Here is a 16,658-nt window from a genome sequence, read left to right on the forward strand (position 1 = left end):
TGAAAAGCAAAATTTTAAAAAATGAACGTAATTGCTTTTCAGCCATTTTTTTTAAAGAAAAATTTCGAATACGAATTGCATCTGTATACAAACTTTCATGCTTTTCTGTAAAACTTGTACATATTCTGTGCAACAGAAGGTACACATCATCTTCGCTACTTCCAGTAGCTTTTTATTTTCGTCAAGTCTTTTTTGATGTGGTCCATTATAAAGGGAAGAACGGCAGTTACTTCTATCCTTGGTTTAATGATAGCATTAACAGCCTGAAAATTTATAATATTTTTTTGCTTTAATTTTACAGTGCTGCTGTGCGTATGAACTTTTCCTATAAATTTCAAAGAAAAATTCAGTTTATAAATGTTGGTTTGAGTTAAAGGCAATTTAAAATAAAAACAAAATTACTTTTCCGACATATTATTATGCTTTTACCTCTTAATCTGATTCAGAAAATTTTTAAAAAATTGTAAGGAAACATGTTGACATTTCGTTTATTGGGGTCCAAAGAGAAATTTGGTATGAAAATGTGCATATTCACGGTCTATTTTTATTTAGGGGTGTCCTATTTTTTCTTCCTTATGATTTTTACAAGATAGAAAGCCAACCATGCTATATTTTTTAACCATTTTGTTTTGTTTAGAATAAGTTTTATGTTTGAATAGCATGTAACATGGTACCCTTAAAACGTTACAAAATGTGTATATATGGTCCATGGATAATTTTTTTTTTCAAATAATCAAAATTATTTACTTAAGAAACGTATAATGTTTTGAAGGTTTACATATTTATGAGAAGTAAAGAATTATTAATTCTATCGGAAAGTTTTATGAAATCTGTTTTAATGATATGTGTCATGCTGTCTCGTCAATACGGTTTTAAATCGCTTTTACCCTATGTATACTCTCTGAATGTCTATACACCTGATAATTCAATATACAAGAAAAATATGCTTTCAATTTGTGATACTATTGGAAACTTAATTCCTGTGGTTTTTAAAAATATAAAATGTGTTGATTTTCATGTGTATTGCACCTTGTAATCTTAAGGTTTATTTCTCGGACATCTGTTTTGTAAATCTTTCATATGTATACAAAATATTTAAAATCGTACATGTAATAACATTTTGATTTCTAAACCTGTTTCTAATTGTCTTTGTAAAAGATGCACATGTATTATTCGGTTTTTTTTTTATTGATAATTTTTAAAAGTTCTTTCCAAAAGGATTATATACAAATAGATTCACCATCATCGAATATCTTATACACTGAATTTACGACGGATTTGTTAGTGATTACCGATCATGACCATGAGCACACGGCGGGTGTGACCGGTCGGCAGGGGATGTGCCCTCCTTCCTGGCACCAGGTCCCATCGCTAATGGTTTGGAAGTCCGTGTTAGCTCTGCTCCTTTTTTGTATTATGAATTTTTGATCTTGAATACTGATTTTGATCTCCATATGTTTTATTATACAAATAACTGATGAGGTGCCTCAATAATTCAATTGCAAGAAAAAATTATGTTTTATTTAGGTACGTATCGTCTGGCCTTTACTGGTAAAATTTTTAGAAAACATAATTCTTGCTGGAAACTTTCTAAGTAAATGGTATATTATATAATTAAAACAATCAATAATCTTGCAATTATCAGTTTAGAAATATTTTGGATACAACTTAAATATGAAAATACTTTTCCATGAAGGATATGGAGATAACGAACAGTATTCAATCTCAACGTCCATTAAACAATATACAAAATAAGAGCAGAGCAACACGGACCTCCGAAACATCAGAGGTGGGATCAGGTGCCATGGAGGAGTGAGCATCCCCTGCCGACCGGTCACACCCGCCGTGTGCTCGTTGCCATGATCAGGAAATAACGGAAAAAATCCGTCGTCAGATTCAGTGTATAAATAATGGACTAACAATTGGTATGAAAAACGTCAGTCAGCATTTGACTCAATGATAAATTGTATTTGCTGACAAGGTCATTGTATCGACCATAGAATTTACGAAATGATGACTTTAAACGAGACTGTTGATATTCTTGTTTCATCAACTTGCTTGTCAATAATATACCTCGTTTAGGAAATTGTTCATACGTAGAGCACGCTCTTGCGTATCGAATCAACTGAGATATATATACTCCGTATGCAGGTGATGAAGGTATATTGCTGCATAAGTAAGGGAAGTTGACGATAGAAAAGTTAAAGTCATCACGTTTATCACATAGCTTGGTTGTTAGATTACCATTAGTGTCTTTTTCAAGTAAAATATCCAAGTATGAAGCAGAAGTGTCGGATTCTGGGGTATCTTTTATCTCAAGTTCACCAGGATATATCGTATCGACGTAGGAATGGAAATTATCATTATTAATTGACAATACGTCGTCGATATATCTAAATGTCGAGTTGAAGGCCACAGCAAGTGTTTTCTTCTTTTTCACGCATAAGATTTTGCATAAATTCTGCTTCATATGAATATAAAAATAAGCTAATAACGGAGCGCAATTTGTACCCATGGGAATTCCAATAGATTGTTGGAATACCTGGTCTCCAAAAACCACATAGATATTGTCAATCAGAAACTCAAGCATCTTCTTGATGTCCATATTTTTTTTACCTCTGGAGTATGACTTGATGCTATGTAGAGAGATGAATGCAAAATAAATCGAAGAATAGAACAGTTCACAGACGATAGCTCACGCTGAGCTGTAGGTACATCTTCTCTTGATTCAGCTCGTCCAAAAATATGTCCCATATATTGTTCGTCAAATCTGAAAATTGAGTTGGTAAATTATCGAGAGGAAAAGCTTGAATGATGAATGAATGATTATAACCTTATTGTTGCTTGTACGTTGATAGCGAATTTTTAGCTCTCTGTCAGACCAGAAGAACTTTGCGATAATAATGCGTCCGTCGTCCGTCCGTCTGTCTGTCTGCCTGTCCGTCTGTAAACAATTTTTTTCAAAATTCTCCTCCTCCTACAATTCTGGTCTGATTACAATATAACTTGGCACACAAGTAGACAACACTAAGATATATAATTCTGTGTATCGGGTTTTGATTTCGATGAACGATGTTGCTGTGGTCACTAAAAAATAGAAATTTCTGTGAAATTCTTTCAAATTGTTACTCTTCCTACAGTTTTGGTTTTATTTCAATATAACTTGGCACACAAATAGACTACACTAAGATATATAATTCTATTTATCGGGTTTTGATTTCGATGAACGATCTTGCCATGGTTACTAAAAACAGAAATGTTTGTGAAATTCCTTTAAAACGCTACTTCTTCAGTTTTGGTCTGATGGCAATGGCTTCTTTTCACATCTTTTGTTATAAGTACAAACCAGTAGAGCTAAAGTCTCGACAGAGAGTTCTGGTTTAAATTGCGTCTCCATATGAGTAAAATTTCTTTAAAATACATTTAAAATGCTACTCCTCTTAGAGTTTTAGTTTAAAATCAATATAACTTGGCACACAAACACAAAGATACATAATTCTGTATACCGTTGTTTGATTTCAATGAATGGTGTTGCCATGGTTACTGTACCAAAAATAGTAATTTCTGTGAAATACTTTCAAAAAGCTACCACAAATACAGTTTTAGTCTGAATATTATACAATTCATCATGCAAAAAGACTACATTGAGATACATAATTATCAGTGCAACGATTAATCGAAGAGTAATATATTAAAAGTTTGTTTTTGAAAAAAAATAGGCCAAATTAGATGTATTTGGATTGCAAAGAAATCCATTTAAGCTTTGCAGTTCGCACGAATCAAATAACAAATACATGTGCGATATTTGCTTGATAAAAGGCATCTTTTAACAAATTTAACCTTTTGAATAGAATTTTTATTTTTTTTTAAAATAAATATACTTACTCTTGTACATCAATTTTTACATTGCCTTCTTCCAATTCGTTGTAGGCTTCCCTCCAATCTTTGCACCACATTCGGGACAAGTTGTCTGACCAAAAACTGGATTTCCACACTAGGAAGAAAAACAGGTTATGTAACATATCGCTGATATATATATATATATATATATATATATATATATATATATATATATATATATATATATATATATATATATATATATATATATATATTTATTTATTTATTTATATAAAGCACTGTCCCTTCCTCAGGACAAAGAAAAAAGTTTAAAAAGTCATAAGAACAAAGGAAAAAGAGAAACAAAAACAACTAGCACTACTACTAAACTACTAAACACTATATATTTACATACTTAGTTACATTTTGAATTGGAAATTTTTAAGAACACTATTAAAGAAAGAAATCTGTCTCCTACCAGTACCAGAACAATACGGAAGCCAAATAGTGCAAACCAAAAATAACTAAAGAAAAACGAAATAAATAAAATACAGAAAACCTAAATTATTAAATTAAAAAAATGAAATTATTATAAAAAGAAAAACGAAATTATCAAATAAAGAAATACGAAAGTATTAAATAAAGAAAAGCGAAATCAATAAATAAAGAGAAACAAAATCAATATATAAAGAAAAACGAAATTATTAAATAAAGAAAAAAGAAATTTATATATATATAAAAAACGAAATTATTAGATAAAGGAAAACGAATTTATGAAAAAAAATTTTTGTTTTTCTTCATTTAAGAATTTCTTTTTCTTTACATATTAATTTCGTTTTTAAAGTAGAAAACTGAAACTAAAATACGGAATTTACAGATGTGCAGGGAAAGGGCCAACCCATAAATCATTAGCGCACTTGTCTGATAAACCTGATTTTGTTTCGACAATAAACGAGTGTGGTTTTTCCTTTACACTCACCTCCTCCCATATCAAATACATAACTATTTTAATACATGAATGGGGGAGAATTTAACCCATGGTATCTAAATAATGTTAATTTATGTTTTCATCTTAAATTAACATGATTAATGTGAACTTCGACCAGTCTGAAATTTTGGGCAGAACTCGGTGAGATATTGACGTTAACAAATGGTTAACATTATTTAGCTTTCTTAAAGGCCGGATCTGACCTAGATAAATATCCACACGGACAGCAATTAAGCATATTTGGGAGTGGCCACACCTCCCATCTGATAAGACTGCAGAGTTATGCTTTAATAGATAGCAGCTTGCTACTTACACGTGCTTAAAATAAGACAACAAAGATTGTGCAAATATAATAGATATTTTAATTATTTCTACGTTTAGAAAAGACATGTTTTATGTAACGCCACCAAATGTTTTTCCTGAATGAAAATTTTTTTTTTTTATAGTTCTTTTTCCCAAGTTGCTTACGTGGGGTTTTAGGATTACGTGTGTAAGTGATAGAAGTAATGTCTTCCCACATTTTCATTCCAGTGACACGTACCAAGGAATGCTCGCACTTTATATGTTCACTTCCAAAAGCAATCCTTTTATCCTCATATATATTTAAAGTGTTATTAAAACTCTCAACAAAATAAGTATAGTCCTAATCGAAAATCATCCGGATTTTTATAGATCACTGAATTGATTATAACACCTTTTTAAAAGTTTTTTCAACAGGGTTTTGAATCACCACTCGGGAAGATTCGTAGTTTGGATCCACTTTACATCTTGAGGAAGAATGACATCTTTCATGGTTTTTTTTATAGTGATCTATGATATTGTCTAACATCTCTCTGAGCGTACCCAGTCTCCACCACAGTGTTTGATGGCCCAGTAGAAATGTGTAGAAACGGCATCCGGTTTGTCGTAAATTTCCTCGGACCACGTTTTACCTTCTCTGTACCGTGGTCTTCTTGAAATGGTGGACATGGCCTTCTTAATATTTTTTATGCCATGCCAAATGTCGTTTTGGTTGCAGGTAAATCCATTTTCACGTTCCCTGACTAGTTTGTTAATTAATATTTCTGTCATGCGTGTGGACGTTGACAGAAACTTGTTTGCTGTCAAGATCCTGTAAATTTTTTCAGTTCCAATTTTTTCATGTCTCTGGGTAACTGGATCATCAGTGGTCGCAACATGCACACAGTTGAGAACTTTATGCGTTTTTTCTCCTTTTGCTACCACACTGGTGTCCTGGGATTTTTCCGCCCCCCAGCCTTGGTAGTTATGATGTCAATGCCGTCTAAATTGTCATATAGTCCCACTTCCTCTAGTAAAGCGGTGTGAATAGAGTCTTCGTACTCTTGCTGGACAAATGTCTTGTACATTTTAAAAAACGAATTCCGTTTTTCTACAGAAAGAACACCGATTCCTGCTTCTCTGCAAAATCTAGAATAACAGGATGGCAGCATTCCACTACACAAGAAAGCATGATTAATTCTTTCATTGATAAGATACTTTCCGTTCGGAAGGTATGGTAAAATGCCCAAATATACCTGTGTTTAGGACGATCGGTTCTCGAACAACACATTTCAAAGAATGACATGTCCCCGTTTTGTTGCCTTTTTACCTCCAATTTTCCTCCACAATGTTTCCCATGTACAGCAGCTACATCCATGAGTTTTTTCACAGAAGGCAGCGATGTCACAAAGAAGTCCTGGTTCACCTGACTTTTCTTAACATTAATATAAGTTCCAGGTGTTTTGGGATGATCTCTTGGCTACTGACTTCTTCCAGGTAGCAAAATTTTCAATGATGTCGGCATTGTTGACAGGTCTCCCAGTTGTTTACTAACATTTCCCTGACTTCCTAAAGACTTTGCATAATATTAATTTTCTTGTCTTCATTAGCTGGTATTTCTAACTTAAAAGTTGGAGGCGCTTTCGTTTGTTTTCAGCCATGATATAAATAGTTTCCCAGTATTAATAAAGCTTAGTTAATGACGATTATTCTTTGAATTACTCCTGCTTGTATCTTTATAATATATAATATACATTATCTATCTAAAGGGGGTCATATTTCAGTGGACTGTACCATTTTTTAACAAGTTGTTATCTAATAAAGAAAACATTGACAACTTTGTGAATAATAATTAACGCTTTTAAAATTTATTAGCACTTTACTAATTAAAAAGAAGATTTTATAAATTTTGTGGGAATAGTTTTATTTACATTAATGACAGAATAATAACAACGTGGTTGCCCCCACTACCCCTGTTTAGGTTTCAGATGGAATTACCAACTTCCACAGACACATGGAGGGACCTCCCGCCAAATGTCAATAAATCAGCCTAGCTGTGATACAGAGCAGGATAAGAAGGCTCAGTGGGGAACATCCCTAAAACATGTGCATGAGAGAAAAACAAGCATATCCCCCAAAATATACATATGTATAATTTATTGAATTCATCATCTACTTTTATAATATCCAGTTTTATCAATAAATAAAAAAATAGTTAATTATAGTAAATTAAATGAAATCCTGAGTCCCCCAAAAGCCTCTCCCCCGCAAAACTTCCCTCCAAAAAAAAAACGCGGTCTCAATTTAGCAAAAAGGAGGAACAAGAAGAGAAAAGTGTTATTTTATTGAGATAAATTCAGAACAAAGGGAAGCCATTATCAATTCTTTAATTTTAATAACTGGGATTTAGATGAGATGAATGGAGAAACTGATAACAATGAGGAGGAGGGCGTGAATTTTTAAAGGACATACAACATCCCGCAAAATGAAGACTGTGAAGAATGTCAAAATTGTTTATGTAAACCATGCATAACTGATGAACAAATATACAAATGTGGTGGGCATCGGAACCTGTGCCACCAAACACACGGAACAGTTCCCTTTGAAAAGAAATCAAAACTTTTTGGGCTATGCTTTTCCATAGAGGTGTGTTTTTGGATGAGAGATATATAGCTAGGAAAAGAACTGCTTTACTAACGATCCAAGATTACGAAACACTGTGTGCCATGTCGGGTATTTTACCAGAATGGTTTTAAACTTGTAAGGTATTGGTTTCCAACCAAAAAAAAAGCCATACATGGGGCATGTTGGAACTAAAAGAAAAAAAATTCCAAGACTCTTTTTAAATAGTGTGACTTAATAATTGTGATATTTTCTTTTATTTTGTTTTCCATTTTTTATTTGATTGTTTACTGGGTCTAACCTTCTGGCAGCCACAGACACGTGTTTACGCTGATAATCCTTGTTATCTCGCCGATGTGATGCTTCACTAAGTGACTGAAACAGCATGACTGACCCAAAGTGATAATTGTTTACACTATCTATGATCTAATCACGGGCTTTGATTCTAATTTATTACTCGAGGAAAGGATAATAAAAAGGATTGAGGATTATTTTGGAGTATCTTTGTCTTTCTTTTAGGGAAGAATATGGCGGCCATTTTAGCATGCGTCAATAGCGACGAGCATTTCCGGTGTAAATGTAAACATTCAGCAGCTGTCCATCCTCCAAAGAAATTTGAAATTTCGATCGCCTCAGAATTTTAAATGAATATTATAGACTGTATTAATTTTTTTACACTGTATTTTAATCATCCAAAAACACATCTGATAACTTAGTTAGATGACTCAACAACTTTCGGAAGGTGTATATTGACGGTATAGATATAATTTCAAAAAAATCTCCTGCGAAGTGAAGAGTGGCAAGAAAGTTGAAATTTCCTCCATTTTTCTCATTGGCTGCTATTTATACCCCGACACCTACACTTTAAAACCTATGTTCGAAAGGTCTAATGATCAGCATATAATGAAACTGGACAGGAAACATAAATGAGATTATCCAAATAAATTGCTCAAATATTTAAGATAAACATGAATGTAAAGATTCCGTTGTTTATAACAGTGTAGCATTAAGGAACTTCCAATGGCTCATTATTCAATTATCGCACAATAAATGCTTTAGGAAATGCTGTAAAATAATAAGTTACCGCTCGGACTTCAAGGGTTTGTTTGATATTATAAAAAAATGTTTAAAGAGAAGAAGTGCAAAAATTAAAACAAGTCAAAGTGGTTATAATACGTTAATTTTAATTACTGTTTTCTATATTAGAAATAAAGCAAAACCCTTCTGATTCTTGGTCTTTTTATCAAAGCATAATGAGAAGTGATGTACTGGCTACTAGTACTTGTTTTCACTTATTATAAACTCTCAAACTGTCAAACTCTCAATCTGTACTATTTATAAGTCAGTGATACTAACTACTATATAGTACTTGTTCTCACATAACTCTCAATCTGTGTATTTAAATGTACAAGTCGGTGATATTTGTGAACAAATGATGCACACACTTGCACAAAACAAATCCCACAAAGTAGTCAAATCATTTTTCTCTTTATAGTCTCAACAATCTAAGATTTATGGGTACACAGATAGGACGTTAGGTTAAGTTCGGGGGAATTCAGTAATACGATTTGCAAGGTCATGACCTTCTAGCGGTTTATGAGCTCTATTGGAATGTCATTAATTTATACAAGCAGGATTCAACACAGCAACAATTTCCCATAAACAAAATTGAAAAGTTTATGAATCCTTTACAGAAATGCATCCGTAAATAACACTTGTTTATTGTCAAAACAAAATCAGATCTATCAGACGCGTGCGCTAATGATTTATGGGTTCAGGCCCTTACCATGCACATCTATAAATTCCTTATTTTAGTTTCAGTTTTCTACTTGAAAAACGAAATTAATATATAAATAAAAACGAACTAATACTGTTTATAAAGAAAAAAGAAATGATTTATTTAATAATTTCGTTATTCTTTATTTAATGATTTCGTTTTTCTTTATTTAATGATTTCGTTTTTCTTTATATATTAATTTCGTTTTTTTTATTTAAAATTTTTGTTTTTCTATATTTAATAACTTCGTTTTTTCTTTATTTATTTTTGGTCTGCATTATCAGGCTCATATAGAACAGCACGTTAGACCGCTTGGCTATCTAACTTTCGATGCCGATGGAATTCTCACAGCGCTTCCCTGCACTACACGGTCATTGAGAATAGAAGTGAGATACAGTTATTTGGACACTAGTTTTATTGGAGGATCTTTACCAATTTATATAAATGAACACACCCTTGACATCTCTGCACTTTCTTTCGAAATCAAAAATAAATAAATGAAGATTCACAAGCATTTAAAAAAAAATGGAAATTGCATTCTCAATTTTTTTTCTTTATTCAAAGCAGCGTCGTGGGAAATAAAGTTTAAAATATCTTCATAAGGACAAATGATTATATGGCTTAGTAGTAAAGGTAATATACATCCAAGTACAAAAACAATACTGAAGAAAACATTGAATTTGTTTTGTGCTTTAGTATTTGCTTCTTGAAGTGTTAAGAATAGTGTCAAAAACTTTATGCTAATGGAGTATTTTCTCATAATCATCTGTTTTTTTCTTTTTCTGTGTTTCTAGCTTATAGATAAAAACATACACATATTTATAATCACACGCCCTCTCTCTGCTTTACACACACACACACACACACACACACAAACCCAGTCTCCCTCACACCCTCTCATACACACCCTTACACCTCCCTAAAACACATACACGCACCCTCTCTCTCCCGCACACACACACACACCCTCTCTCAGACACACTCACACCTTCACACACACATACGCCCTCCCTCACACAAAAATGTTGCATAAATGTTAATGTGTATAAGAAAATATCTAATTAGTTTATTTAACTTTTTCAGAATAACATTTAAACTCCTGTATCTAGTCATCATAATGCATTATTTAAACTCGGAAGTTTAATACATTAAATTTAGTCATCATATAATTATTTGTTTTCCGGTTGGCAGGGGATGCTCACACCTCCATGGTACCTGATCCCACCTCTGATGTTTTGGGTGTCCATGTTTGCTCTGCTCTTATTTTGTATTGTTCGATGTTCTTTTGAGCTTGAATACTGTTTGTTATCTCCATATATTTCATGTATAAAATCGTTATAGAACAACATATGAAGAACTCTATTTCTCTGTCTGTATTGGCTATAAAATAAGTATGAGTGAGTTTTATGTGAGGCATGTTAATAAATTTCGGGTTATCATAGATACTTACATTTCCAACAAGATAAACATGTCCATTTGGGCATTCTGAAATATTTGATAAAAACGTTGAAAACTGTTCTTAGATTAAAAATAAATTCTTTCAATGATGCTTTTTCACTAATCATTATTATAGTTCTGTTAAAGATTACTTTCAAGAAAATATTTTGTCATTAAAACATGTTCTAAGCAATCACTTTCAGTTAAAAATGAAAATAAAAATAGGATTCTTATTACAATCGTGTAGGGGTGGATACATGTACGTCCTGATTTTTGCTGATCTTAAAATAATTTAATTTTGATTGAATAAAAATTTGATTTTATATTGTATTTTACATAAGCAAGGCATATACTGCCTGACCGATATATTTGCCTGTGTCACAATGACTTGAGTCACAAAACGTTACATTTACAAGTACAATTTGAAGGCATTTTAGAGAGTAAAAATGTCTTGTTTTCTTTACTTAATTATTGAAAAATTAGATTAAAAGGAATGAATTTGAATAGCTACCCGATTTAAACTGGTATTACCTGTGCAGGAGCAGTTTATGTTTTTTTTAATGCCGCTTCAATAAAATTTTCCAATCTTTTTAGAGAGGAAGAAGATAAATTTCATTTATTTCTAAAGTTGATTTCAATGAAAAATGAAGAAAAGCATTTAAATTCTTTAAAAAAATTTTACCATCTTGGAGAAAGAAAAATGTTGCATAAATTTTCTCAGGAAGTTGTAGTTTTTATTTTCAATTGGCCTATTATTTAAAATATTTCACAATGACTTCATGTTTGAGGTTACATTTAAAATATATTCAAATTCTATTTAAAATTTTTGATTCAATTTAAATAATTTTTAATAAACAAGGTTTATAACGCGTTAACGTCCCTTATTTATCCAGGTTTTACAGTATAACTTCGGTAGCTATGAAATTAATTCCTTAATTAATTCTATAGCTTAAGGGTTTTATTTTTTACATGAATTCAAATTGATATTTATGAAATGCTTTATTTTCACATAATATATATATATATATATATATATATATATATATATATATATATATATATATATATATATATATATATATATATATATATATATATATATATATTGTAATTGCTTCCTAAATTTACTAAAAATTGGAAAGTTCCCATAATCTGTTTTATTTGCAAGAGCTGCACGAATTTCATCCAAATCCACTGCATCCATGGTGGGAAGGAAACATTTCTTAAAAGAAAATAAAATATATATATATATCGTGATTGCAGTATAAATCATAATTATTATCAAAGTTTAATTATCAGACGTTTCACTCATGAAAATCAGAAATAAAGTTTTGTATTTGAACCGTATCTTTTATATATTTGAACACTTTGAAATTCTAACTTTGCATTTCTTATTTTATCCCTAATAGCAACAGATATAATGAAATCGAATTCATAACAAATATAAAGCAGTATATTTAGACATAATAATTCACATAATTTATGGATTAGAAACCTAAAAATGGTTTTCAAAGAATCAAACAGTTTTTAAGCAAACAATGGGAAAGATTTTTTTAATTACTACATACATGTAATTTCTGATATAACAATTTAATGCTAAATAATGTTCAATTTAAGAGACATATTAGAATTTTTGTTTATTTTAGCTTGGTTAAAAATATTGATACCTGTAAGGTATTGGCCTTTTCGATAATTGTTACGAATGGCTCCAACAGAGTTCCTTCACACGATCCTTTCGTGATTGAAAAGAAAACATGATAAAGTAGGGAAACAATGTCCTGGTCTGCAACAGAGGTGCCCTCCTTGATACACATCGCAGATTCTTTTGCCCAAAGGGTGTTACATGCTAGTTTTGCAACTACGGGTTTCTGTTAAATAAAAAAGATATTGAATTACAAATGGGCATCAGACTAATTATATGAGCCGTCCCATGCGAAAAGGGCCCTTATGTACTTTGACGTCATAATGAGAAAAACGACGATAAAGACAACGTCATAATATGCAAGTTGCAAGTCAGACATTTCTCACCTTTGTAATATGAACGTTATCAATTTTTTTTTTCATTATTAAGTATACGATCTAAAGCCATTAAAATATTTTTAAATTAAAGGAATATCTCTTTTTAGCACAGAGCTTAGTTTCACTTGGACATTTCCAATAATGAACATAAATTTTGCTGAAAGATGATACCTATTCCGATCATTTGATTTTTTTAATATCCCATGTTTACGTATTGATAGAGGTTGTGCCTGCATGTAATTCCGCATTTGTTATGTACACATCATTTTGAATGCTAAAACATCATAACCAAAGTGAAAATTTTACAATAGAAATTCTTTTACCACAATTAAAGTTCAGGTTTGTTCACATTCACGATTAAAATTTTGCTGAGGTCTAGCGAGTCCAAAGAATTTGAAAAAGTTTAGTGTCAGATCAATATATTCTTCGTAAAACAGATGCATAACAAGGTAAAGTAAACATCTGAATTTTGTAACAAGATTTTACAACGCGAACTGAGATCTATATATTTTGTCTGTATAAACGTCATAAATGACGATTTGCCCCCGTCACAGCCATAATGACACGAGTCAATTCTATTTAAGGACAGACAAGACGTTCCTTAATAATAGATACATGTAATTGTTTCTAAGAGTTTGTCATTGAAGTATTGCTACTTAAACATGTTTACTTACAAAAAATTGAGGTACCTTACCTGGCATTTCTGCAAGATACCAGGGGTAGTTTTTCTTATGTAATCCTTTGGGGAAGAAAAATAATTTTCCAATTTCAAATATTTAAGTGTTGGGATTTTTCAAAAACGTTTAGAAACTGGTTTAGAAATCAGAATGTTTTTAAAGTTTTGAATGTTTTTCATATATTACGAAGATATACAAAACAGATTTGGAGGAACGTTTCGTCTGTCCTTATTTACAGAAATATTTGACATTAAAGACATATTGTGTAATTTATTTAATGTTTAGGGGAGAGTCGGGAAAATAAATGAAAAAATCTTTGAGCCCCCCCCCCCCCAAAGAATTAATACTTCAAATTAAAAAAAAAAAGGCCATATAATTTTTTTTTAATGGGGACGTTGATGCTATTAAAGGGGGCTGTGGCAAATAATGGTTCTTTAGAAAACATCTTCAGACTAATTTAACAAATGTTACATTTGGAAGTAATTTTCACATGATGTACATGCCTGCTTCTATATCACAATTAATTTAAAAAATTTTTTTAAACAAAAATAATATCCTGGAAAATTTATCTGAGAGATTGTATACAATATCGTTTGAATATTTTTTTTTTATTTTTCACAAAAATGCTCACACAGTTTATAAGAAATAAATTCCGGTAGATTTAACAAGTAGTATATACAAATGCATGAAAATTTCAAAAATTTAGCGGTAATGAGCAAAGACAGCAGTGATGTTCATTAATGTCGGCGATACCACCAGAGATGACTCACTCGATATAATATACATGTCATGGGCTACGGAAGGAAATTGAAAGGTCTAATCGAAAGTGAGGGGCTAAACCAAAAAAAGGTAAATCCCAATTTTCAATGCCTATTTAATTTTTTTTGCAAAAAAAGTGGGGGGGGGGGCTCAACCCCCTAACCCTCCCCCCTCCCGTTCCGACGCCTATGCATGTAGACACAAGATTATTCATTTAATTTCATCACAATTTAGCTCACTCAGAGATATAACAAGTTAGACTTTTAAGCAGTCTGAAATGGCTGAAATTTCAAGCTGGTGTCCTTAATGTTTTTAAGTAATTTTTAGATAAATACAGCATGCACAAATCAGAAAGTCACAATATAAAGGCAAGGATATGAAAGATTTAGTATGATACAAAATACAGTTGAATTGATTATGTTAATTTTCTTTTATTTTTTATCTTAATTCAAATTTGTTTCAAAGTACATGTATCTTTTTTATTTAAAAAAAATATTTATTTATTCGTTAATTGTAGCAAAATGATATGTATGTTTTAAGGGCTTACATGGAAATTACGTCTCTCCTTTTTTTTGCAAAATTGATGTTGACGTTTGTGCGTAAAAACGTACGCCTGACTACGCCCGTGTCAAAAGGGTTCAAACTAAATAAGGCAGGAAAGAAGGGGGGCTCTTGATGAATCAATGACTTTTAAACTTCAAAATATATTGTGAACTCATTATGACGGTCCGAGGATAAGACGATTATTTATCAAATATTACATCTTTAATCCGATGGATTGCATGTTTCTGCAAGACATATACCCCAAAGAAGCGTCTTGAATGAAATTTAGTTGTTTACCGAATATACTCAATTATAAGTCGGTTCGCTAATAATTATAGTTCCAATTCAGATAATTTGGGAGGAATCTGATTTTGACGCGCTCATAATTGCAGTTTTAAATTTTGCTGAATATTCAAGCTGAAATTGATGAAAAAATGTTCAAATACTCGGTACAAATATTGTGACGGATGGGGCCGACAATATTGAAGGGAATTAATAACATGTACAATATCAAAAGAAACATACATAAAATGTGACCAGAAGTATTGTCTTGGCATACATTACATGTTTTATCTGCATCATTTTTTTTCAGTGTATGACAATCAATATTGGTATGTTTAGTAAGTGAGATCTGTTGTGTCATTGTACCCAGACACAAAAGAATGAACAGGGATCCCCCCCCATCACGACCCTTTGTTTAACTTGTAAGGAAAAATAAAAATGGATTATTAATCAAAGGCGGGTCCAGGATCGGGCGCGCCCCCCCCCCCCCCACAGTTTCAATTTTTCGTATGTAAAACTTTTCTGTCCATTGTCCTTATATCACGGAAAAAACATCTTTTATTTGTAAAAGAAAAATTGTCACCTTCCGGTAGTTTTGCCCCTAAACCCCCACACAAAACCCCCACAACGGCCTTTCCTTAGACCCATTTGGGACTTCGGTGCAGCCGCAGACCACCTGCCTTCTGCTGCGCCCCCTTTACAAAATTCCTGGATTCGCCACCCTTACTCTAGAAGCAATCCTTCATATATAAGTTTAAATCACAAAATTAAAAAAAATCATACTGATTAGACCATATTAAAAAAATTCCTAGATTCTCATCTGAATTTTTGAAAAAAAAAATCGAGGTGAGAGGCGGCTAATACTTTATATTTTTTATACTTTGCAGATTTTTTTATTGACCTGGTCAATCGGTGCAGATTTCGTAGAAAATCCGAATAAAAGTCATAGTAGAGATCAATTTATTTCTTACTTCACATAATCACCAATCTTTCAATGGCCCAGTTGTAAAATGCATTAATGCCGATTTTCGCGGGATTTAAAACTAGAGTTGAGTCGGGTAGTTGAATACCGATCATTATTAAGAAACATGGAAGTAAAAAGTTAGGGCGGGAGTAAAAAAAAATCTCGCTGGGAGGAGATGAGAATCTAGATATATTTTAATTTATAATGGCCTTATGAACATTACTTGTACAATGAACAGCTATCGTATATAACAATATTATCTGTTTTATCATAATGGATTATTTTTTAAAAGGAAATATTTTTATGTAAGTAAAATACGAGCATGTAAAATATGTATTGTATGCACAGGATGAAAACTCAGGTTTCCCAAAATTGGAAACCCGATGAAAACATATGGGAATCGTGACATCAGTAGTTTCCATATAGTTTCCATTTTATGGAAACCACATAGTGGTTTCCACATAGATTCCC

General features: G+C 31.8%; 1 protein-coding gene across 1 annotated transcript in view; it reads right to left on the bottom strand.

The window, feature by feature from the left end:
- Positions 1–98: 98 nt before the first annotated feature.
- Positions 99–16,658, bottom strand: part of LOC134242258 (NFX1-type zinc finger-containing protein 1-like) — a 28,340-nt gene continuing 11,780 nt past the window's right edge. The window contains exons 3-8 of the mRNA XM_062724344.1: positions 12,611–12,811; positions 12,072–12,165; positions 10,957–10,991; positions 3,886–3,994; positions 2,617–2,770; positions 99–263 (exon numbers count right to left, since the gene is read on the bottom strand). Of these exons, the coding sequence (XP_062580328.1) occupies positions 3,902–3,994; positions 10,957–10,991; positions 12,072–12,165; positions 12,611–12,811 (423 nt within the window). The 3' untranslated portion in view covers positions 99–263; positions 2,617–2,770; positions 3,886–3,901. The remainder of the gene's footprint in view (positions 264–2,616; positions 2,771–3,885; positions 3,995–10,956; positions 10,992–12,071; positions 12,166–12,610; positions 12,812–16,658) is intronic.

The sequence above is a fragment of the Saccostrea cucullata genome, unplaced genomic scaffold, assembly GCF_032062105.1.
Source record: "Saccostrea cucullata isolate Sc308-1 unplaced genomic scaffold, CSIRO_AGI_Scuc_v1 ctg2661, whole genome shotgun sequence".
NCBI lineage: Eukaryota > Metazoa > Mollusca > Bivalvia > Ostreida > Ostreidae > Saccostrea > Saccostrea cuccullata.